At 37.9% G+C, this 25330-nt stretch overlaps 1 protein-coding gene and 1 long non-coding RNA gene across 3 annotated transcripts in view; one reads left to right on the top strand and one right to left on the bottom strand.

Annotated features, from left to right (window-relative positions):
• LOC147599723 (uncharacterized) overlaps positions 1 to 25330 on the top strand; it is a 344381-nt gene that overhangs the window by 153749 nt on the left and 165302 nt on the right. The gene's annotated exons all lie outside the window — the stretch shown is intronic.
• On the bottom strand, positions 1514 to 24089 carry MCCC1 (methylcrotonyl-CoA carboxylase subunit 1). 2 transcript variants are annotated; one of them, XM_086754932.1, is made up of 19 exons: positions 24023 to 24089; positions 22742 to 22788; positions 22006 to 22145; positions 21470 to 21565; positions 21182 to 21303; positions 20032 to 20179; positions 19053 to 19174; positions 17850 to 17961; positions 17452 to 17533; positions 16522 to 16649; positions 14669 to 14852; positions 14057 to 14166; positions 12107 to 12323; positions 9968 to 10054; positions 9345 to 9394; positions 7093 to 7230; positions 5702 to 5809; positions 4594 to 4665; positions 1514 to 3055 (listed from the first exon to the last, which is right to left on the bottom strand). In XM_086754932.1, exons 1-19 carry the CDS (start codon positions 24079 to 24081, stop codon positions 2936 to 2938), a joined length of 2142 nt encoding a protein of 713 aa, XP_086611058.1. In that variant the 5' UTR covers positions 24082 to 24089; the 3' UTR covers positions 1514 to 2935. The 2 variants fall into 2 exon arrangements, 1 of the variants encoding a protein (XP_086611058.1); XR_015259397.1 differs by lacking the exons at positions 1514 to 3055; positions 4594 to 4665 and adding an exon at positions 8977 to 9047.

Below are 25330 nucleotides of genomic sequence, written 5' to 3'. Positions count from 1 at the left end.
TAATTATTTATAAAATCACCATGTCCACAAATTTTGCAGTGTCTTGATTACCATCAACCTCATTACATAGAAGGAAACAGAGGCAAATATCTATCAAGTGACTTGCCTGAAGTCACTGTGAGTCAGTGGCTGAAATGACAACACAGTCCGGCTCTCCTGCTTTCCACTCTGTGCCCTAAACACTGATTCAGCATGAATTCAGGCTCCGTGCCACAGATCTTCACTGGGTATAAGCTATTGTAATTGACAGCAGCTGAAGAGTGTAAGAGACTGAGGTCCCCGCAGATGGGTAACTAAAGCTTATGAAGGGCTGTCCTTCTGGTACAGTACCATGCACACCACCAAGCAGGAAGTTATGTACCTGACAGAGTAAGCTCAGTGAGAGTGTTACTCTCTGATCTCATCTCACAGAAGTCAGAGTCTGGAACACTCGTTCTCTCCTGTAGACTATCAACTGTGGCTGACTAGATATCATGTGACCTGGTCCCCTCTCTCCTCTGGCAGCAGAGTAGATCATTACAATTAGAATCAGTTCAGATTAATTGTTTCTATAATATCTATGACTCTTGTTATCAGAACTACAGCATTATTTGAAAAGGTATATTGATAACAAATAACTGGCAGAGATTATCCTTTTAGCTCAAATACTAAAATACTGCATTTTAAACAATTACCTTTTTTTTTCCTTCTTACTCTACCGCTGAGTGTTCCACAGACAATAGTTTACTTACAGCTATGCTACTATCATAAATGTGAATTGATAAGAGCCATATAACACAAGGGTTTATTTGTAATAAACAGAAAATTTCCAAATATTTTCTAAACAAAAATTCTGGGTTACAGAAACAACTTAACCTTTAATAATTCTTTGTGTATCTCTAAGTTCAAATAAATTACTTTACGGCAAAACATTTCAAGTGTGCAAATTCTGACAGTGACTTTTGCAAGAGATTTTATTCTGTAATAAACAAAACCATCACTATTTGAAAAAATCAATCTCAGGGGAAACCTAGAGAGTAAAAAAAACCTGGGCAGCTAATTTTCATAAGTGAGGGAAAATTAAAACTGGTAAAATCATTTGTCTCCCTTCATTCCTAAGGGAGACATTTTGTCAGCTTCCAAGGAACATGTTCTTGTTTCAGTGGCTGGAGCAGTGGTGACTTGGTGGACAGAGAATCTTATGCTGCAAGTTGTAATATTTTGCTACAGATTCAGTGTAGCAAAGTAGGTCTAGAAACATAGCAATGTCACACAGAAACAAAAAAATGCCAAGCTGCAGTGTCTCTTCAGGACTGAGTTCATGTGTCTGTATGTAGATTCAATTTTTAGAAAAAGCAAGTCACTAACCTTACCTGCAGTGAAACCCATTATGACTGTTTGGATTACTGCCTCTTGCAGATTGTGGTCTGTCAGGTATCAGATGATGATACATGAAGAGCTGCTTAAACCCCTCTAAATGCATAAACACAAGCAACCAAGGAAAGAATAAAATGAAAAAAAACTGAAACAGACATTCAAAGTTAAGTTTAATTTTTATTTGGCAGTAAATAAAAATCACTGTGGTAATATTCTACAAGATGATCACTGGAGTGTTAAATTTTTTGTTAGATGGCCATTAGATTACAGGGAAAATTGAAAAGTATTACCGTATGCTTTTAATATACAGACCATCCAGAGACATTTTTTTTTCCACAATTTTTGTCTGCATTGCAGGCAAAGCTGCAGTTTCAGAACCAGATCACAGAATTCCCGGGGACATTGTATCTTGATTCAGAGATGAGATTTCAGGTAAGTATAAGGATCCATTTGCACAGATTAACTACAAGTTTGGGATCACTGCAGCATCTGTGCTTGTTTCTTTCTGCAGTATAAACCACGCCATCTTCTTAAATTAGTATATCAGAAGTTCCTACAACAAGCAGAACTTCACCTTAACTGGAAGGTGAAAAGATTTTGCAAGTTTGCAACAATTAAAACATCCTTTTCCTGTTTCTCCTAGGTGCTTTTCAAACAATCTAAAATAAATTTACAGCAAATGATCAGTATGCTGTGTCTGAGAAATATTTTCTTTGCATATCAAAAAAACTACCAATTTTCCCTTCTGCAATACTGCAGATACAAAAAATATGACTATTATTCTTAGTCATATTTCAAGTTGTTATAAAGACTTTGGTATAATTCATTTCAGCCAATAAGTAATATATTAGAATGTGAACAATATGGGAAAAGTAATGAGGATTTTGGCACACTTTTTAAGTATTAAATAAGCTTATCATCCTTCTGTGCTACTACTTCATGTTTAAAGATCAAATTATATTTTTGGAAAGCAGTTATGTTCCAGCTTTGATTAGTGTAGCAAATGCTAATATGCATTTTAAAAATGCTTTGTATCAGATATTTTAACGTAGATTACGATAATTTTTGAAATACAAATTTTCACTCCTCATTTTGGTAAATGGGATAAAAGATGCAGTAAAAATCACTGAGAGGGATCCTGGGCTAAGGAACAAACCAGAATTCCCTATTCAGGCAAAAACATAAGCCACAAATAGGAATTTGGCCAGAGAAATTAATTTATAAAACAATTGTCACCTTTCAGATTTCCTTCTAATCAGAGCTCTCACATCTCCGGTAAAAAAGGCAGCTGTGAATGAAAAAGTAGGCAAAGAACCCTAGCTGTCTGCAACTTACAGTCCTTACAAACTTCTCCCATTCTTCAAGAGTTCCACGTAGGTCTGAGTTATACATATGGTTACGGTATAGTGATATCCAAATTTCAGTGAAGTCAGCATAATTTACAGAGAAACTACACAGGAAGTGCAGAGGAATCCGATTCCCCAATCTATTATACAAAACAGTTTGCTGAAAATATGAAGAAATCTTCTCCTTAGAAAATCAGCAAAGTAGAAAAAATAAAATGCACCTTCTTTGAATTTTATTTTGACTCAGCCTCTTCATCCACGAATTCAACTAGTGGAGCGTGTCTGTCGGCCTGGGCTCCTTCTTGGAAATTAACCTTTTTTATCACTCCTGCCTTTGGAGCCCTTATGGTATGCTGCAAATAAATAGATCAATAGTGAACCAGCAGAGTACTTTTTTTTTTGTCCTCTCTCTTTCCAGCAAATGTTAACACTACTTTTTGGTGCCATTAGAACAGAACACGCTTAATTACTTCCTCTGACACAAATATATTTATTTTAAACCTTATTTTAAAGTGTTATCCTAGTCCTTTTTCAAGTTTTATTTTCTCATCAGTATTTATTTTGGTAAGTATATTGGGGACAAAAATGCTATATAATGTTCTATTTTGAAGTATGAACAGATGAATGTTATTTTACTTCACTAATAATTTTTGTTAGTATTATAAATATCAGGCAAAAATAATACAGTTTTAGCCCAAAATGTTAATCATATAGCAGATTTGCTTCCTTAAGAGGAATCTGCAGATTTACTAAAGATATTTTTGTTTGCTGGCCAGGAGGGGTCTTTATTGAACAGATTATTTGGCAAAATCCAGATTATATACAAACACAGCTACTAGTGACAGTAAAGAAATAGTACGTTTACATACCAATCCCTAAACTGGTCTACTTGTTATTGTATCAGGTTAGTTTTCCATTAAAGTTGTGCTTCTTTGTACTTTTCTACATAAGGTTAGTATATTACCAAAACATTTAATATCAGATATTAAATCCTCACATCTAAGCAAGGATTCATTTAAATAACAATTGGCTTTTTAAATTTTACATTTTATGTTTCTACAGTACTGGAAAAAAAAAAAAAAAAAGAGAACAACTCAGATAATGTCAGTCTAAGATATCAGCTGGAGAGGCACAAACATTTAGCATCCAATTGCAAATAACCTGGGGTGTAATTTTTTTTTTATTGCACAGTTGTTGTATTTTATATAATTTTAGTGTAATTTATAAAAGGGCATGATAAGGGAAAGGCAGATTTTTCTCAAAAATGTTAACTCTGCTACCACAAAGTGAAGTTTAAAATAAACTAATAGCCAAACCAAACCAGTTCAGGCTACAAAACCTGTAGTTCAAGAAATCTGAGCCGTGGTCAAGCAGTATTACAAGATATAATGGCCAAAATGCTATCCACTGAATGCCATGTGGATAATTACAAAGAATCTTTAGCGTACTCTTCCTATAACTTTATGTAAATAATCATAAAAAGATTATAAACAAAAAAAAATTCCTGGGCATATTTACAAAGTCCCATTAGCTAAATTTCTCCATGAAGTAAGTGCAGCCATTACATATGTTTATATCACAGACAGTGAGCAAGAGATACTCCTAGACAGTTTTCTGCTAGAAAAATGAAAGGAGAGAAGGACTCACAACGCTAACCAAACGAATGTTAAAACATCTGCAGAATACCATGGATTATATAATCATCACTTGCTAATAAAATACAATCCTCTGAAATCTAGTCAGACACAACACTTATATTACAGCATATGAAGTGATACTGACATCTGCAAGCTACACTCTGCACCTTACTTCAATAATGCAACCAAAACCAATTAAATTCTGACCAGATTTTTATTTTCTCAGTAATTAAAACCTTTTATAAGTCACTTACCTCCATTTTCATCGCTATCATAACCATTAGAAGGTCTCCAATCTGAACCTTATCCCCTGCTTTCACAAACACCTACAATTCAAGAGAAAATTGGGAAAAAATCCATGGGTGTCTACAGCATTAAACATCATCAGCTGGATCCTGGCTAGCACAATCCACAGAGTGATTGTGGTTTTGCAAAACAGCCTTATAATATCTTTATTATTGTTGCATTGCATATCTGAGTTCTCTAGATAATACTCAAGGGAAGTTAGAGGCTACAGAAAGAGGTTCAGTAACAGCTACCAGGATGACCAGGAAGCCATTTATGTATCAAACAAGAAACACTAGAGGAGACAATGTATATTCTACCATTTCTCGGCTTAAGAGCTATTTTGAGAGAGAAAGTGCAGAACCTCTTCCTGGAGCCAGTCCCTGAAGTTTTTCTTAAAACCCATAAAGAATATTGCAGAAGCCACCTAGTTTTTCTACAATAACTCTGATTTAGAGTGTTCACTCAGTGTGTAAGAGATCCACGTTCAATATACTCCACCCTCTGAAAGGGTTCCTGCCTTTTTATTGCTAGCAGAATCCTTAAACTACTGAGCTCTTCTGGAAATCTCTTTTCTGTTGAAACTTTGTCACTGTACAGAGAAATACACAAAGCTTGCTGAGCTGAAGAAAAAGAAACGAAAACAGAAGCAGCAAATCACACAGCTTAACAACAACAACAAAAAAAGGCATTTCTGAATACTACTTTTTTTTTGCAAGAGCATCTAGCATCTCACCTTTTTGGTTCGATGACATGGATCAAACAGCCTGTAATACTTCAGGGAACTTTGACTTAGAAAGTAATTAAGATGAAGAAAAAAATCATTTAAGCACTAGGATTAGTTAAATATCCAGATCTTCCAGACCTCTAGATAAAGATGACTAGAAGCCTGAGAAACTCATGGGCAGCTGCTGAAAATTCAGAGTAAACAGGGCTTTTTCCAGCTGGGAGAAGTCACACAGCACTGACATTTCTGGCCTTGATTCTTTCCTGGCAGTACAGAAGCAAGCACCATTTCTGGAAGAGTGAACTTGGTTATACACAGATTTCATTTCCTAGCCAAATCATTATAATTACCTTTTCAACTGTGCCCGTCATGGGCGCTACAGCACCACTTTGCATTCCCACTGAACTCACTGCAGATAAGTACTTGGGTACAGGAACGCCAATCTGAGCGCTACCTTCCTGCAGAAATAAAACCAATGACGTAGGAGTTAACAACGTAAAGTAATACCGCTAGTACACATGTTGACATACAGGGAAAGAACAGATCCAGCTTTAGGCAAATCAATCAGCTGTTCAGAGTGGCCGACTACTGGGTCCAGGGCAGCAAAAGGCCTGTTGGCATGCTTGCTACTTTGCCAGTGTCTACGCCCTTAAAAGCCATGCCTGCTGCTGCTGAGGATCAGCAAGGTAGGAACCATCCCTGTGAGAAAGGGGGTCCACGTAGACCTTTGTGCCAAACCCGCGTCTTCCCTATTCACGCAGCAACAGCACAGAAAGTTTTAGAAAATGTATAAAGGCTGTTTATGTCAGGGGTAGGCAGGCTGCTGCAACAAGACAGACAGACATTGGCATCTTCATTGCCAAGCATTGTCAATATGAGTATTTCACAATTTACAATAAAATGGATTCAGTGCTAAGTTTAGTGAAAAATTCTCACCATTATTCAAAATTCCCTAATTCCTCTCAGACTTGCTACCCAGAGTTTCCCAAAGACCCGTTCTCCTACACATCCGACCAATACTCTAAAACTCCTGTGATTTCTTCTAGATCCTCCACAGGGGGGGATCCACTCTGACCCCACAGAAAAGCTGAGCTTTACCATTCCAGGATGAGTTATTTTGTCCTCATCACTGGAGCAGCAAAGTTTTCACTGCATTCTGTTCAAAGTCTTAAGGGGCTCAGCTAGAGCTTAATTATTCAGACTAATACATAATAATTTACTTATTTAGATAACGTTTTTGAGTTACTTTAAGGCCCTGTAATCTTTTTAACTGCAAATAAAAAAGTTACTAGCCTAATCATGCAAATCAAGGTACCTACTCTTTCAAATGCCATTACTGAGGCAATGCACATTATGCCATGGTAACCCATAATTTCAATCTTTTAATATTAGCTGAAGTTACCCTCCAGTATCATTTACTTTGTTGTCATTTAATTTTAGCAATGAAATACATCAAAATAAAAAAATATCATTTACAAGCACTTTCAAATAATTGTCAGTTTGAAGTAACTGCTACCCTAATTGCATTTTATCTTTCCAAAAGTAATTAATTTTCTCACTTACTGACTATAAGAAACTTCTAATTATAGCTATAAGTCCAACACGGATCAAAACATTATGGGCCAATGTAAGAACTTCAAATTATGATTCTCTTTCACATTCTCTTGCAACTTATATTGTTCATTTACATGGATAAAACTCTTAAATTTTATACTTGTGACAATAAAGGAAGGAACTTTACCGGAAAGAAGAGATAAATGGCGTTGTCCAAAATGACCAATTTGGACTTACACACTGTTCCATTTACTGAAGACCTCAAGTAAACTGAATCACCTTCATTGAAGATCTGTCCAGAAACCAGGAATGTTTTATCTTGAATCTGAAAGTTAAATACTTTTATAAGGACAAAGCCTAACCCTTCATGAACAATAAACCAAAAGTTATTATTTGTAATATGCACTCATAACCTGTGATTCTTCATAGCTAATTCCGGAATTTGAAAGAAAAAAGTCTTTTTAAATCTTATGTATCCTTTATTTTTCAGTTAAGAGACTGTATTCTGTATCCAATGCAATCAGCTCAGATTAGCTAATATGCTCTCCCAGGACAATTTTTATCATAAACTATGCAATAGCATTCAGCAAAATACAAAGGTATATTATTTCTCAAGAAAAACAAAACAAATCAGGATATTCAGTTTAGTGATGCTCCTAGAATCCAATATTTTTAATTTGCCCTAGCATCCTGACTTTCTTCAAACTGAAAAATCCATACTATTCAGCTGACATCGTAAGATTCCACAGTTCTTTCCAAAGACAGGTAGCTTCCTCACTCTGGGAAGCTTATAATACAAAAACTACAATATATTCAGTAAACCTACAGAGAAGCAGAGGAGAGCAGTAATGGAGACAGCATCAATTAGACACCAAAACTGCAAAAGAAAGACCAAATGGAAAGGTCATTTATTTGTAGGTAATCCTATCATCTATGTCAGTGGAAACTGCACTTCTGCCACAACTTCGGAATACAAAGACAGTAAGAATATGACAGTAAGTGCCTTACGTTTAATTGATATTTTTAGTTGTAAGTCTAACATCACTGAGCAAAGAATCAGGGACTTGCTGGTCTTTCAGGATGTTACAAGTAGAGATAAAATTCAGTCTTATTTATATAGTCATATACTGTTTTTCCACTGAAGATCCTGCAACATGCATTGAAAGGATACTGTTGATGTGATACCAATACCTGAGAAAAAAAAAAATGTTTGCTTGATCAGTATCCTGAGCAGAGGCACAAATTAGGGCAACACCCTGGGGAGCACTGTGAGTGCTTGCCAGTTCCATGGCCCAGCCACCTGCTCCACTTGATTGATTTTGTAGCATCCAGAGGCACTGTCTTTCTCATTATCAGCTCCTGATCCTGTTTGTCCATCCCATCTCCAGCTTCTCTCCATTTCCATCTCAGCTCCCATTCTTCCTTCTTCCTTGGGAGTCTACATTCTCCCTAGTTGCACTTCCCCTCCCTAAAAGGCCCCACTCTACCTTCCTTCCAGTCTATTTTTATTTTTTGCTGACATTACTTACATGAAATAAGCCTAAAGTGTAAAAGCTCTTTTGCATTACGTATGTAATCAATACACTCAAAATAACCTGGGTATTACTTGAGGGATGTGGGTTATACACATGAAAGCGCAATCATTTTCTCACTATTTTTCTAGTACACTCATCTCTATGCAGTCGAAGCATTTCATAAATACTGACTTATTCTCAAAATTCCTCTTTTCTGAACATTGGAAACAAGAAGCTGAACTACAGAGAGACTGCATTCTTGAGCATGCCATCATTCTGGGTGTCAAATTTGAGAGGAAACCCATCTGACTTTAGGTGATGCAAGAAAGATCTTCAATGCTCAGCAAAACACAACCCCTGTAAGCCACACAATTAGACTATCACACACGCATCTTGAGTTGTATCCTATAGGATCTCTATAGCATAGAGAGAGAAAGCAGCCAATTCTACATGGCATCAATTATTTAACTAGAAGATTTACTACTCTCATCACTCCTCATGTCATTGATAATAATTTTCCAATTTCCATCTTCAAAATAAAAGAAGTGTTATCTTACAGATAATGCTCTAGAAAGCTTTTATTTATCCCACAGGAGATCCATCTCATGCACAGAACAAAGCAGGAGTCCTGTGGAAAAAAAGTCTTTTTAAGTGCAGATTTAAATCTAATCTAAGATCTTTAAATAGTGGAAAAACAAACGCTTTTCTTAGCCTTATTTTCAGAAGCATTTTAGTAGCTCTTCCATGCCAATCCAGCATCTAGCAAAGATAATTTTGAGGCCAAAATAATAGTCTACAAAAATGTCTGCAAACAAATAAAAAATAGAACCCTGTATTAGTAGCTACCAAGCAACTTTAGTAACAGTTAACACCAAGAGAAGTCTAAAAGAAACTGATAAAATAACTGATAAAAATGGACTTGTACCTGCATGTCGTATGACCCTTCTTGATTGTAACTTACAGCTACATCCACAACTGTTCAATAAAACAAAATATGTACGTGAGTAGATTTAATTATAGGATCTAGCTAATAATGACATATAAACAATATTTAGTCTATCTTTCTTGATAAAAACCGAGATCTACCAATACTAAGAAAAGAACAAATATTTTCACATTAGCTTAGTACACACTGCAGATTTCATACTGAATTCTAGACAATTTGTTTTTCAAAGATGAACACCTGATGTTATGCTCTGAAATCTGTATTATCTGGAGATAAACCAGATTTTTGACGGGGAAAAAAGTGCTGAGCATTTTCACACTGAAGTGAAGTAAAAACAAGTCAATGTCACTCAGCTTTTTCAAAAATCTCAACCTTATTCATTTAAACAATGAACATTAGTAGTGTCATTTGAATTTGGTTTATATCTCCTCAAGATCTAACAGTGTGGATTAATCATGCAATTCTCTGAATTTCCAGCTTAAATTGCATTAAACTCATACTGCTTCTATTTGCTGTTTCTTAGCCTTAACTTTCAAGCACCAGTTGAAATAACTATCTATAAAGCATCTCCTCTCCTTCCACACACTTTTTTGTTAACTTACTGTTTTCCCCATCCAGCAGAGACAGTTTTCTAGTATAACATATATTTATTCTTCTACCAGTGCTGGATGCAAACGGTGAGAATTTATCTAAAAGACAAAATACACAGATACATTACTTTCATTCTGCTTTAGCAAAACACAATACTTCAAACTTACACAATAAAAATCACTGTCCTACTATTACTATGGCAAGGTTTTGGTAGTAGGGGGGCAACAGGGATGGCTTCTGTCAGAAACTGCTAGAAGGTTGTTCAATACAGCCACTGCCAGCTGGCTCCAAGATGGACCCGCTGCTGGCCAAGGCCGAGTCCATCAGCAATGGTGGCTGAGCCTCTGTGATAGCACATTTAAGAAGAGGGGCCAGGGGGAGAACAACTGTGGAACTGCAGCAGAGAGAAGAGTGAAAATATGAGAAAAACAGCTCTGCAGACGCCAAGGTCAGTGAAGGAGGGGGAGGAGCAATGTTGTTCCTGCCAGAGATTCCGCTGCAGCCTGTGGTACACCCCATGGTGAAGCGGGCTGTCCCCTTGCAGCCCATGGAGGAGCAGAGATCAGCCTGCAGCCTGTGGAGGACCCCATGCCGGAGCAGGTGGATGCCCAAAGGAGCATCTTCTGTTCCTGAAGGACTGCACCCCGCAGAAGGGACCCACGCTGGAGCAGTTCATGAAGTGAGAAGGACTCACGCTGAAGAAGTTCGTAAAGAACTGTCTCCCATGGAAGAGACCCCACACTGGAGCAGGTGCAGGGTGTGAGGAGCCCTCCTGCTGAGGAGGAAGGAGCAGCAGAAACAACGTGTGATGAAATGACCGCAGTCCCCCATTCTCTGTTCCCCTGTGCTGCCAGAGGGGAGGAGGTAGAGAAATGGGGAGTAAAGTTAAGCCCAGGAAGAAGGGAGGAGTGAGGAGAAGGTGTTTTAAGATTTGATTTTTTATTTCTCATTACCCTACTCTCATTTAGTTTGTAATAAATTAAGCTAATTTCCCCAACTCGAGTCTGTTTTGCCTGTAACCATAATTGCTGAGTGATCTCTCCCTGTCCTTATCTTGACCCACTGCATTTTCTCTCCCCTGTCCAGCTGAAGAGAGGGAGTGATAGAGTGGCTTTGGTGGACACCTGGCATCCAGCTAGGGCCAACCCACCACATATAAATACAGAAGTGTGATGGTAATATTGCACATAAAAGATTGAGGAACCTCTGTAATAATGACAATCCCTCACTCAAGCTTCAATGCCGAATAAACTGAGGCTGTGTAACCTACAGAAAACATGACACTAACAACAGCGCTTCCTAAGAAAGATATTGACTGTTCACCATGAATACATCCTTGAATTGCACAAGAACAGGACAACATAGCAGCTTCAGATTAACCTTTAGGTGAAAGTTCCAACTGTAAGTAGTCAAACACAGCAGCAATTGCCTGGGAAGATTGAGGGGTTTTCTATTACTTGGTGGTTTTGAGAATGGATCAGATATACAGCTAGCAGATATTGCCTGATTAATTCACCATCTCTTGAAGCAAGGGAATAGCATATAGGAATCTCTCCAATGCCACTCTCCCATGTTTACAGGGTAGTTAAAGTGGAGGAGAACAGAAAAATTAATGAGGTTGTTGGCAGCATATATTAGATTTAAATGAAGTTTTTGTCAAGAGCAATCACACTCCCCCTGGTATAGCCACTAACAGTGTCAAAACTCAACATTCAGCCCCTGAAGTCCCGTTCATTCCACTAAGCCTTACTGCCTCCCCCAATCCTAGCAAAGTCAATTTTATCTCTGAAGACCTTGGGCCAACTGTAGGAATAACAGTGACAGATACTCACTGTTTATGCTTGTAAAGAGCAGAAAGAACACAGTGACACTGACTACGAATCCCAAGGTCTTTCAGATAGCGCCTATCTGAAGTGCTGTGGGAAGCAGTCTGTACATTGCAGTGGTGATATATTCAATATCTGTCCCTTAGCAAAAGGTACGGCCTGCTCTGTATGAAAATATCCAACATGACAGAATGCAGAGCCCTGAGCAGACACAAAGTAAGGCAAAAAAGGGAGCATGCAAATTAAATAATTGCAGATGAGCTCATGGCACTGTCTTATGCAGTCACCAGTAAAAAAATAAAACAAAAGAAGAATTATTCTTACCATCTGACTGGTCTCTAAAAGCATCTGTTAGTATTTTCTCTTTCAGTATGAGTCCTAAAGCTGCCTGACACATAACTTCATGTGGGGTTGCCTTTTTGGTTGGAAACAGTTCGTCATGGTGTTGAGGAATGAAATTAGTGTGCACATTTCCAGCCTCAAACTGAGGATGTCCTGACAGGCTCAGTAAGAAATCAATATTAGTGCTTAATCCTACAATCTGGAAAAAGAAAAAAAAAAAAAAAAAGCATATTGCCAAATTGAAATGAAGTTATGAATGAACATAGAATCAGAACAGTTAAGACTGAAAAGCCATTCAGTCCAACCCGCCTGCAAGCAGCAGGGACGTCTCCAACCAGATAAGGTTGCCCAGAGCCCATCCCACCTGGCCTTGAATGTGTCCAGGGATGAGGCATCAACCACCTCTCTGGGAAACCTGTTCCACTGTTCTACAGCCCTCAGTGTAAAAAATTTATTCTGTATATCAAGTCTGAATCTACCTCCCTCTATTTTAAAACCACTGCCCCTTGTCCTATCCCCATCTTTCTTATAAGCCCCCTTTAGATATTGGAAGGCCACAATAAGGTCTCCCTGGAGCCTCCTCTTCTCCAGGCTTAACAGCCCCAACTCTCTCAAGCCTGTCCTCACAGGAGAGGTGCTCCAACCCTCATACAGCTTTCTGCTCAACTTACGTATAGATGAATCTTCAGACAGCACTAGCAAAACACAAAGTTTACCAATAAAATGTAATTAATTCAACTGGTAAATTTTACTACCAATGAAACTATTGCTTTTAAAGAAAAAATAAAAACAAGAGTAGCTTTCTCAAAACCACTCAATTTTCAAAACACTGCCTTTGTCCGCTGTGAAGTCAAATAAAGTTTCCCTGCAATAGTAATGGGAGGTAATCTAGGGGGAAGAAAAAAAACACCTTCCTTTTTGGAAAATCTGAGTATTCAAAAGAACAGTCCTAAGATGAAAAGTGCCTCTTATTAAAAATTAGTTATAATAGTTTCAGATATTCCATACTGGATCTTTTAATAGTAACAAATGGGAACAGTGACTTTTCTAAATTTACTAGATACTATCCATTTCCTGTACTGCAAAATACCTAAACAAACAACATGAAAAACAACTAATTATTTTAGAGAAATCAATGAAACTGGTAACTATATTGTGCTGTTAACATTTATTGACAGAACTACTGAGAAAATTCTGAAAAAAACCAAGGGAATTCTTTTATCTCTTTCACTTGCAGTAATCTTCATTTTTAGCTAAAACACAAGTGGGCCAAGCATTTTCCATACCTCAATCATGTTTATGATGTTGATGTAAAAGCATAAATGAATTCTGCACAAAAAAAAAATATTCAGTCTCACCTCAAGTCAAACATTCGGAATTCCACTTTTGAAAATAGATACAATACCTGTAGTTTTTACAGAGGAAAAAGGGACCACTTCTTAAAAAGAACTGACAGCATTAAAAATGCTCCATATTTCTTTACCACATGTATAGTCTAAAAATTAAATTGTTTTTATAAATTATAATTTATAAATTAGGAATTACAAGCAAACATTTTCTGACACAAATTCCACCTACAAATTCCTTTAAGTTTGAGAAAGCTCACACTACAACTGAAATGTTGTTGTTTAGCCTTACTCTTCTACAAAGTCCCAGCTGCATCATCCAACTGAAGATACTGCAAACTTAAGAAAAATCTATGTGTAAAACTGGAGTTCACACTTATCTCTCACTCCACCAACTAAAACAGTTTGCAAATTAGGAAAAAATACAGCTTCCACAAACAATGAATCTGAAATGGCAGTGGCATTGTGGGCTCCCTCTTAGAAACCACTTTTATTTTACTGTAGTGTTTCATCCATATTTTGTTAGCTCAAGATGTTCACAAAGTTAGTCCAAGACCTGAAATCATACTGGGTTCCTTCTACTTACGTTATATTGATGTAAACTGTACCGCAACTTTCTCAGTGCTGCCTGACGATCCTCAGCCCAGACAACTAGCTTTGCAATCATTGGATCATAATGAACAGAAACTTCATCGCCTAGAATGAAAAAATAAAAACTGCTGCAACACTAAAGCAAGTATTTTCTAGAAGTTGGTAATGCACAGTACTGCACATCACATGGCATCAAACTCTGACACAACTAATAGCCACATTTCTCTATGTCCTTAAAGAACATTAATCTTTAATGACGGGACTTGGCATTTCAATTCCAAAGACAACTTCAGTACAGACTTTTGTAGAGGTAACATTACTCAAACTCAGGGTTTTTTTTGTTGCAATCAGAATGCAAGATTGATAAATTGTGATGAGAATATAATCAGCATCATCCAATGGACAATAATTTGGACAGAGGTAAATAAAATATTCAGCAATTGACCGCAAGTACATGGACAATTACAAGGAAGAGTAATTCTGTAGAGATTTGTCCTTGTAACAACACCCTGTCAGTCAAACTTATTTAGGCCCATGAAGGAAATGCTTACAAAGAAAAGCTTTTGATGTTACATATTTCTGCTTATACCACCGACTTCAGTTTTACCTTGTCTGACTCCAGTTTCTATCCTGGTGAAACTATCAGGTGGTGGGGTGGATAAGTGTAACAATGGCCCAGCCCCTGGCATAAAATTATTATTAGGGTCTTCAGCATATATTCTAGCTTCAAACGCATGGCCTCGGAGCAGAATCTCTTCCTGCATTAGGGGAATTCTCTCTCCTGCTGCAACCTGAAAACAACATTTTTTTTTTCTTTAATGCAGGATCAATATTCTGGAGTGCCAATGTATAAAATACTAAATATCTTTCTTCTAAACATGAACAACAAGAAAGCACACTACAAAAAGCACAAGGAGAAAAAAGTGGTAGGTCATAAAAGGCTATTTGCGAAGCTACCCCTTCCTTTTCTCTGTGAGTCACCAATTAAAGGATTTTTAATTATTATTGTGTAAACTGACTTCTTAATATTTCACATAGCTAAAACATAATGGAAAAAAAAGAGTCTATTTTTTTCCTACTGGTTATGTCAAAAATAATTAAAGGTTTAACTTAAAAGTCTGGTCAACTAAGACAAGCTTTTATTAGAGAAAAATTATTCCAAAAGCAGATAATAAAATGGCTTACTTGCAGCCAGTACTACTGGCATACACTGCTTAGTATTCTGTATACTATGGGACCTGTACATTTAAGGGAATGTTTCTCTAAGGGGATTTCTAACAATTTAAGAACCTTTAATGGAAAAGAAACATTGTTTTAATACTCAAAGGAGTTCACATCACAAATACAGGAATACCAACAACACAGCTGTTTGAGACTAAAAATCAGCACTTTTAGGGACAAAATTATAACAAGAAGCCTGCTGCAGTTAAACACAGAGGAGACCCTTTACCAGGAAGCTACACAATTTCCATCTATATGGGAAAACACAAGTTCCTATTAAAGAATTTGTAGCAACATTTCACCTTCTTTTGACATGTCAGGAGTTTCCCATACTCTGCCTTCTGTCACCATGGATTTCAACAGAGACAGCAGAATATGACTTAAGTCTTCAAAGAAAGAGTAGTACTATACAGATTCACAAAAACACTCTCTCCAAGAACTGACATAGGTTTTCTATCTATTGACTCATTAAGCCACATGCCAAGACCACTGAACCTTTCCACCTTATCGCTTTCTTCAAGTATTGTTTGATCCCTGCTCCAACTCAGCACTCAATGCTCAATTTCCATTCTCAGATCAGGAAGCCAGAAGTTCCTCCTTTTTGCATCAGCATTTGCCATTTTATTTTTTCTTCTACACTAAACACTCTCACCCTATCTACTTAAGCTCAATACGCGCTGCTGTCCTTACTTTTGGGTTTATCTAACCAGAATTATAAGATATCTTCCTGTTATCATTTGGACATGGGAGTAATCTCTCTGTAAATTGGGTGTGTGAGGAAATAGCCTATTTCCAGTCCACAACACTATACATTTATTTTAGAATAAAATACTATACTGGTATAACATCAGACAGTTTTGTGAAGAGTTTTCCTCTAGGGCCTGATCCAAGAATGTTTTTTGGGCCAGAGATACACTTGAACTAAAGTTTTAAAAAATTTTCAGCATGGCAACGGAAAGATCAGAACCCTACTCCTCCCACATTCTCTATAACCTCTCTAAATATACTTTAAAAGTGCTTTTTTCTCTACACAACTGGAAGAAGTAGTTGTTAGAATTCAGAGCATCCACACAATGCTCTACAATCAAATACAGTAATACAAGATGTTCCTTCAGAGCAAAGGAACCTGTACCCTAGTAGCTAAATATGAGATGAGGATCTCATCTCTCACAGGCAACATCAAAGAGCACTACTCACCAGACAAGAGGAACTCTATATATAAAAACAATTAACACTTACCCTAAGCTGCCATTCCACCAAGTCTGTTCCAGTGATCATCTCTGTAACTGGGTGCTCTACTTGCAGTCTGGTATTCATCTCCATGAAGTAAAAATTATGTTGGGAGTCCATAATAAATTCCACCGTTCCTGAATTATTTAATAAAAGGGCTCTTCACCAAAATAAGACTTTTTCAGAACGGACACCTAATTGATTTATGCCAGGACAAGACTATTATTTTTAAACCTGATACACTGGATTTCATTAAATTCTTAAAGGGTCACACAATTGAAGCCTGAAAACAGAAGGGTTGTTTCCTTGCATATTTACATATTCTGTGCTGTTCAGTAGCCAATCTCCTCTACAGTAAGAGCTGCATTTTGTTAAGAGCTGTAAAAAGTGCATCAAGACTCTTCAAAGCATTGTGTATATGTACAGGGCACTTTTTTTTTTTAATAAGTATCCAAAGAAAGTAGTGAGAAAAGTCACAAATAATTTTACCAGGTTATTTTTCATCTGGGAAATAGTGTGGGCTTCATAGGCAGGGAGCTGTGGTTTTTTGTTTGTTTTTTTTTTTTAAAAAAGGTTTTATTATTTGAATATGAAGTATTGTTCTTTGCAGGCTGAAAGAGTATTTTTCCCTTGCTCTGCTCAAACTTACTAACATTCATAATGCTCACTTTCCAACAACAATCTAGTTAATTGAATTATCTGCTCTTGAAATTTTTTCTTCTATTCTTCAGCTGCTACTGGTCTTCAGCTCAGAGCAGGTACGAGAGTTTAAATTTGTAATTATATCAGAATTAACTATGTGTCTACTTGCTTAAACCTCAAAAAAATTGGAGGATGTGTGTCATACTCTAAAACAATCAGATGTTATTTGCATTGAGGCTTAAAGTCTAATGAAGTTAAAAGCATAGCTCTGGAGCAGCCATCCCTCCACAGACTTACCTGCTCCCACATAATTCACTGCTTTAGCTGCTTTCACAGCAGCTTCTCCAAGTCTCTTTCGAACTTCAGGATTAATTCCTGGCTGTAAATAATAATACAAAAGGTTGTAAGTTATTGTAAATTTTGGTGATATTAAACTATTATGCACAAATATTTTGCAGTATGTAGCAACTGTAGTTAAACTCTTATCAATCTTATACTTGAAATCTACATAATTTTCTCCTGAGAACAATTTTCTAAAGAAAGTAACTTTTTCAATTAGAACATTTTCTGCAGCAAATTAAAACAGGTACTGAGAATTACAAATAAATTACTATCCACTAAATAAATTCCATGGGTGTTAGCAACTACTTTAATAGGTCAGTTCATAAAAAATATCGTAAGAACTTTCTCCTCACCCCTGGTGCCTCTTCAATGATCTTCTGATGTCTTCTTTGCACACTGCAATCTCTTTCAAACAAATAGACTGCATTGCCATGCTGGTCACCAAACACTTGGACTTCAACATGCCTGTTTCATAATAATAAACATTTCAATGTTTTTCAATAAAGCTCAAATCCTGCAACTGACTTCACTCAAACAGACTTTGAACTGGTACGCAGTCTTGTACACATCCAGAGGACTTCTAATAGGTTTAAGTGTCTGCTCTCAAACAGCCAAAAATTTAGAAATGAGGCTGCTATTATGCAGGATTTCAACTGTTGTAGACTTCCTCAATTTCCTAAATGAAAAAAAGATTCTAAATGCCAGCTACCGCAGTGAAACCTCATAGGCCATAGGATAAATAATAAAATAATAAATTATTATTTCCCTCATAATTCACTGTATAGCCATTCATAAGAGGCAACAGCTCTGGCTCAGGAGTAACATTGTTTATTTCAACACGCCATTTCAGAGGACTACTGTTAGGTCAGAACTTCATCCTATGTAAAAAATGAACAAAAATCTGTCACCATTCTGATAACTCTCTGATGCTGACAAAAGAAATTCCCTGGGAATTTAATGAGATTTTTCTCATATCCATCTGACAGCATAAGCAGGCCCTCATTTTCTTTAGAATAAATGCTTTCTTTATAGTGAAGCTTCAAGAAACACAGATGTAGAAGTACAAGAGTATCAGATTTCTCTGAGAAGTTCTTTATAAAAAATAAATTAGCTCTGTTTCACTGGTCAGGCATGAGCTAAAGACTATCACTTCTATTTTAAATATCAAAATAGAAAAAGATTAACTAACTAGTTTAGGACACCTGAGGGCAGCAGAAACACCATGACAGCTTGACTCAGGTCTAGTTTTAAGTTTTATAAAATGATTTTTTTTTCTAGATGTAAATCAAGTTTAGAAAGATTACTCAAGGAGATATATCAATGTTATTACATGTCACTGCCATGTCTCAGAAACAGCAGTATTTTAATTCTTATCATTCAAAACATAATCACTACAAGAAATTCAATACATTATAAACAATTTTGACTAAATTAACACCTGCCATAGTACAAATAAAACATACAAGACCAATTTTCATCCTACTGCTAAACCAGTTATGTTTATATAACAGTAGAATAAACATTACAATGTTTATATTAAAACATCTATTTCTCACCTTGGATTATCTACAAATTTCTCAATCAGCATTGCATCATCATTGAAAGACTTCTTTGCTTCTCTCCTAGCTGACTCTAGTTGGTCCAAAAACTCTTTTTCTGAGTGAGCAATTCTCATGCCCTAAAGTACAGAAAAAAAAGAAATAAACCCATATCTAAATGTCTAAAAATACAGTATACAATAAAAATCCTTGTTGCACAGAAACAGGTACAGGACTAAAATAGCAAGAAATTAGCTTAACGGTAACGCTTTTTGCTTCTCTCTTAAAACTTAGCAAAACTGTATACCAACTTCCAGCAACATAATCCTACTAAATCCCACTGAACGTGCCATCAGAAGTATAAAAAAAGCAGATATTATCAGTCCATTGATGTACATGAGTACAAAATTGAATTTTGTTCTTAAATATAGAAATCTTCCAGGCTGGAAGAGAAAAACTAATTTCATTACAAAATAAATATAGCTATTTTGGAAGTAACTAGCATTCTCTATCGTGACATTTTAATAGAAATTTATTTCAGAGTAAAATCAGATTTAGACAGGGAATTCACCATACATTAAAAAGTGTCTAGACATGAAATACTTAAGTGGTATTTCTAATCACTTCTTATCCAACATTTAAAACAAATGTTAGCAAAAAAGGTCATAGAATCTATCACAAAGTAACAATTTAAAGTCATCTAATTTCACAGAAACAAATCCGTAGGACAACTTTTCTGCTTATGCGAATTACTGGAGATTTGAGATTAATCGAAATAAACAAAACTCTTCCAATTTATATCAACTACTTAACTTGTGCCTGACTGCACAGCAAATGGAAGTGAGATTTCACAGTGCTAGGCTGGACATAATAATAAATTTTAACCAAAAGTAGTTTTCCAGTTTATTTGTTTTCAAAGATTCTTTCAGAATATTCAGTTACAGAAACCAAAACATGACAACTTTACACCATGTGATAAACAGATTAGTTCCTTTACCTTTCCTCCACCTCCGCGAACAGCTTTAATCATTACTGGATATCCTATTTTCTTGGCATGTTCCTTTAGACACTCATCGGACTGATCTTCTCCATGATAACCTTCAACAACAGGAACGCCAGCAGCAGACATTATAGCTTTGGAAGTGCTTTGACAGAATAGTTTTATGTTTAGAATGAGAATAATATTTTTTTCTTACTTTATGCTCCAAACCTGTATATGTTTCCGATGTTAATCCTCCTCACAAAAGTAGTTCCGCTGACCTCAACAGCACTACTTACATAGAGGCATTACATACAATTTGTTTGGAACTCATCAAATGCTTCAAATAAGGATATTTTTCTCCAAGCCCTCCAGATAAAAGTGGCAGTCAGTTTCAGGCTTACTTTTCTCTCCTATCTTTTAACCCACATTATAGAGGCCAAAACCTGACATTTTTAAATAACAACACTGTATCCTGCCAAAACTATATTTAAAATTGTACAACGGCAAAACTCTTTTCATGGTACAGGCTGGATTCACACCACACAAAACACTGGAGCATAACTACTACAATTTCAAATAGGCTTGCAAAACTAGTTAAACTGCAGAGGTAATTTACTCTCACATTAGGAAGTGATAAAAAATTAATTCTTTGAAATTAGCATTACACAGTTCATGTGTTGGTAATAGCCTTATTTCCATATTCTTGATTTATACTTCATAGCCTGGAAACATTTCTTTGAGCTAAGTAATGAAGAATAAGATCTTATGTGATGAAGAAAACTTATCACCCCATTTTAAATGAGCCACAATAACCACTGACCACACGGTGTTTCTTTTTCACCGTTCTTTTGACCAATATACAAGATATCAAATCTAACTGCTGAACCCTCACCTGTGTAACACTGCAACACTCCAATTCTGCAAAACTAGTATCAGTTAGGTATTTAATTATTAAAATCCTAATAACTGAACAATCTTGATTGTTTCTATGCCTATAGGAATCTTGTATCTATAAATCTGGACCCTATTTCTTTGAAGAAAGTCATAAAAATAAAAGACAATGAAAATTGACAGAATAATTATGGAGCAACTGATCATTTGTTAACAAGATTAGCTTTGCCAAACTGTAAATTGCATAACCAAATAACAAATTAGAAACAGATACCTCTTAATACCCATATCTCTGATAGCAGATGAGGGTGGACCTATGAAGATAATTCCCTCTTGCTTGCACAACTCTGCAAACTCTGTGTTTTCTGAGAGGAAACCATAACCTGGATGAATAGCCTAAAACAGAATAATGTTACCAGAGTATTTTTGTATCAGTTTAGCTTAGAAAACCCTGAAACTTCAGTAGAGTGTTAAGGAAACACATGATGGAAACACCATTGGCAAAAATGAAGAACTAAAGAACATGGAAGTAATGGAAGATTTAAGGTCATGATCTACCCACCTGTGCTGCTGAGACCTTGGCCACCTGCATTATTTTCTCCATGGCCAAGTAACTCTGCTGTGAGGGTGCTGGACCAATGCAATATGCTTCATCTGCCTGTTACAGAAAAAAATACGTATATAACACTGTTTATTAGACAATAAAAAACAACTTTAATTGAATTTCTGAGCTAATTACATGGTTTATCAGACTGATAACATGCAACAGTTTAAACTAATGCCTCCCCTTCATTGAGAGGCTCAACTAGGTGAAACAAATTCTGACTTTCTTCCCAAAATACAAGTCTGTGCTCTAACCCCCAGTGCCTACTTTGGAGTCAGAGTGCCAAACTTTAACAGACTTTCTGTAAAGTTGTTAGGCGCTGAGATAAGAGACTAGACAAACTTCTCATTGATTCAAGGAAAACTTGGAAGTAACTTTACAGTGGTGGAAAAATCAACTGCATTGGCACACACATCAACTTTCACATTGAACTTATTAATGAGAAATACTGTTGTGAACAGAGGTCAATCACAAACTTAATGAATATACTTCACCATTGCTACATGCATGGAATTTCTGTCTGCTTCACTATAAACTGCTACAGACTTCACACCCATTTTCTTGGCTGTTCGCATCACTCTGCATGCAATTTCTCCTCGGTTTGCAATAAGAATCTTTCCTATGTGGTGACCTCCTGTTTAAAAGGATGAAGCACAGTAAACAATTTTTAAAAGAAATACATCCTTTAAAACATTCCTGGAAATAAAGCAGTTTTAAAATTCAGATTTCTCTTTCATCCTTTATAGTGTTTACACATTTCTTCCAATAATGAGAAAACACACGCTCCGCCCCAAAGCATTTCCATGCTAGTCTTAGATTTTTTTCCTTAGAGTCCTTATGCAGTAGTATATTCAATTTAAGTCTTTTTAGAATCCAAGAGATACAGTCTAACCCTAAAACAATAATTAAACATAAAAGCTACGTTTATATTTTTACTGTGTACTTTCTGGACCAACTAGGAAACAATTAATACCTGCTGCCCCTCTCTCCCCCCTAGTAGAAGTGATTCACATTTCTTTGAAGAGCACTGCACAGTCACAAGGGATAAAGTTTGTTTTTAAGCAGTGGTATTTCTGTTAGGTCTGCAACAGACTATTGTTACAAAAACTATACAAATATTGAGTATTTACTAAAAAAACCCCTACAGTTCTGCAGCTACTAGAGGTCTAAAACTAAGTGTGTAACAACTCACATTACACAAGCAATTAAAAAACTAATTAGATTTCATACCTATTGTCGAGGCCCATTTCACAAATCTTTGTACTTGGTTCCATTGCCTGTACGATTATAAACACACAGAAGTGTTACAAAAGTATACAAAGAAGTTGCAACTGAGCTACTTTTATTTTCAGGTGACGGAAGGACAGCACTAACACAGCTCTGAAGCTTTTTATGCAATTATTTATCCAGAAAGTATTCAAGTACAACAAGGAGGGTTGAACAAACTCCACCAGATCTCTGGTTAAAAGGGTTTTTATTTAGACACAACAGAAACAAATCGTGCCCTTGGTTTTTTTTTTTTTTAGCAGCCCTCAAATTGAAATAGTCAGGTTTGTTTGGATTCTAAATCTTTTAGTGGGCAGAACAGCCAACATCTGGCATTTTTATGGAGAAGGCAACTTTGAAGTGGCCAGGAAAGAAGACACAAACAATCACAAAAGCTTAAAAAAAGGAAATAGGAGTTGTTTACATAGAGAAAAGGTGCAAAAGAGAGGAATGTGAAAGACAGCAAGAAAGAAGAGCTGTGAAGAATTTCGGAACTTAAGTTAAACCTTAAACTAATAAAAAGTACTAAAGAAATCAGATAAAGAAGGCTAAGTGACTGGAAGAAATGGTAAAAGTAAACTCTTGGAACTGTTTTAATTAACACATAAATCGACTTCGGAATCTTGGATCAAGTCCAGCAATTCTTAAACGCTATCAGACAAAAAGACACCAGACCTCCTTGGCACCACAGGACCAGAAGCTCAGCTTCAGTAACAGAGGGGGAATTAGTGCATTTCCTAAACTTCTCAGGAACAGCCGTCGTGGGCAGGAATTCCCTCAACAGAGGACTACAGCCAGCGGAGGGCTGCCTGCATCAAACCCTGAGCACCCAGGGCAGTTCCACGGCACCCGCACCAATTGCTAAATCTATGCTTGACACTCTGGGTGGGTTTATTTTTTTTTTTTCTCTCTCCTTCCACAGAAGAGCCCGGGGTACCTGTATCCCCCCCCATACACACACCACCCCTGTCACCGAGCAGTGGGGCCGGGCGGTGGCCCAGCTCCCTCGCCCCTTCCTCCCTCGGGCAGCCCGGCTCCAGGCTCGGCTTTGGGGAGCCTCCCCCTCCGCGCCAGGCCCCACGGCGGCCCCCGGCTCCCTCCCGCGCGCGGCTCCTGCCAGCCCCCGTTAACGGTCGCCTCAGCGGGGCGACAGGAGGAGAGCGCCGGCCACCCCCCCGGGGAAAAGCGAAGGGGGCCCAGAGGCAGCGCCCGGCCGAGCACCGCTTCCCCCCGCTCCGCACTCACTGCCGCCGCAGCGCCCATAGACAGCAGCGGCCCCGCTCGGCCGCCAGCACCAGCGCCATGTTGAGCAGCGCGGGGGCCGGCGGGACGGAGGGTGTGCGCGCCAGGCCCGCCGCCAGTGGCTACCGCGGCAGGGGCGGGCTGCGGCGGGGAGGAGCCGCCGGGCTGGGAGCGGGGACGGACAGGGCTCGGAGAAGAGGGACGGAGGCAGGGAAGGGGGAAGGAGGGGCGAGGGGAAGCCGTGGCTTCACTCTCGAGCGGTCGAGAGGGGTTGAGGTGGCTGCCTGGTGGGGGCAGAGGCGGTGAAGGCGGCAGGGATTGGATGACAACCGAGAAACTGGGCAATAAAACGGCAGATCAAAGAAAATTCATACAAATGTGAAGTGATGCACGCTGTAGAAGGACCCCGGCTACAATTGTGGAAGCATGGGCTCTGAGCCGACCATGTTCCTTCAGAAATTGCATCCGGGGTTGTAACAGAGCAGCCACACGAAACGTGAGGGTGGTTGGGAAGGGCGTGAGGGCCCCCAGGTATGGGACATCCCTGCGCCCAGGCCCAGCTCCCCAGCTCAGATCCGTACGGTGTAAATGGAAGCGGTTCAGATCCTTGTGGGACCAGCACATCCCACCCTCTTTTGAACAGAAAGCAGACACGATCGTCCCTCCGGCTTCATGGGTTTGGCGGACGCCCTAGAGCGAGGCCTTGCCCAACCTCCCTGCATGGCTCCAGCGCAGTGCCCCTGCTTCTGGGGGGACAGGGCACGGGGGAGCTGGGCCTTCGGGCAGCCTCATCTGGCTGTTCTTATTTTCCGTGTCGAGACAGGTCTCCTAACACAGCATGAAGAGAAGCATGAATCACCAAGATCACCTCATTTGTCTCAGTCACACCGACTTACTGAACCTAGGTTAACAATAATGTTCAGATAAACTGCAATACTGATAGACTACAATAAAGCATTTCCAAAGTAGGATTTCACATGACCACGATTTTAATATTAATTATATAGAGAAATTTTTAAAAAACCAAACAATAGGACTTAGTCAAAATAAGTATTTCCAGTTGTTGTTTACAAATAGTAAAGCAGCAATGCTTCTTCACTAAAGAAATACACAAGCTATCGGTTGTGATAGTGGTAGGATTTGACATGTGTTACGTGTTTTCCATACTCTGAAGCACTAGCACATTTTCTTATTTAAAGAGCATTCTTGCAGGTAATCTTTGCTTTTTCCATTGTTGTTTTTTTTTTAATTTGGCGTGTTGACCTGTCATGCCAGGGTCTGAGTGGTTGTGGTAGCTTAAACGGACACCAG

This window comes from Chlamydotis macqueenii, chromosome 9, assembly GCF_036417535.1.
Source record: "Chlamydotis macqueenii isolate bChlMac1 chromosome 9, bChlMac1.mat, whole genome shotgun sequence".
Lineage (NCBI taxonomy): Eukaryota > Metazoa > Chordata > Aves > Otidiformes > Otididae > Chlamydotis > Chlamydotis macqueenii.
Note: the sequence above shows the minus strand (reverse complement) of the source record. Positions and strands in the feature narration are given on the sequence as shown.

Excerpts from the sequence above, each read along its gene's own strand:
- MCCC1 (XM_086754932.1), bottom strand. The coding sequence starts at position 24,081 with ATGGCGCTGGTGCTGGCGGCCGAGCGGGGCCGCTGCTGTCTATGGGCG. Across the intron at positions 22,789-24,022 it reads CTATGGGCGCTGCGGCGGCA|GCAATGGAACCAAGTACAAA; the intron begins GTGAGTGCGGAG and ends ATAATCGTACAG. Across the intron at positions 7,231-9,344 it reads AAGGGTCATACGACATGCAG|ATTCAAGATAAAACATTCCT; the intron begins GTACAAGTCCAT and ends TTTAACTTTCAG.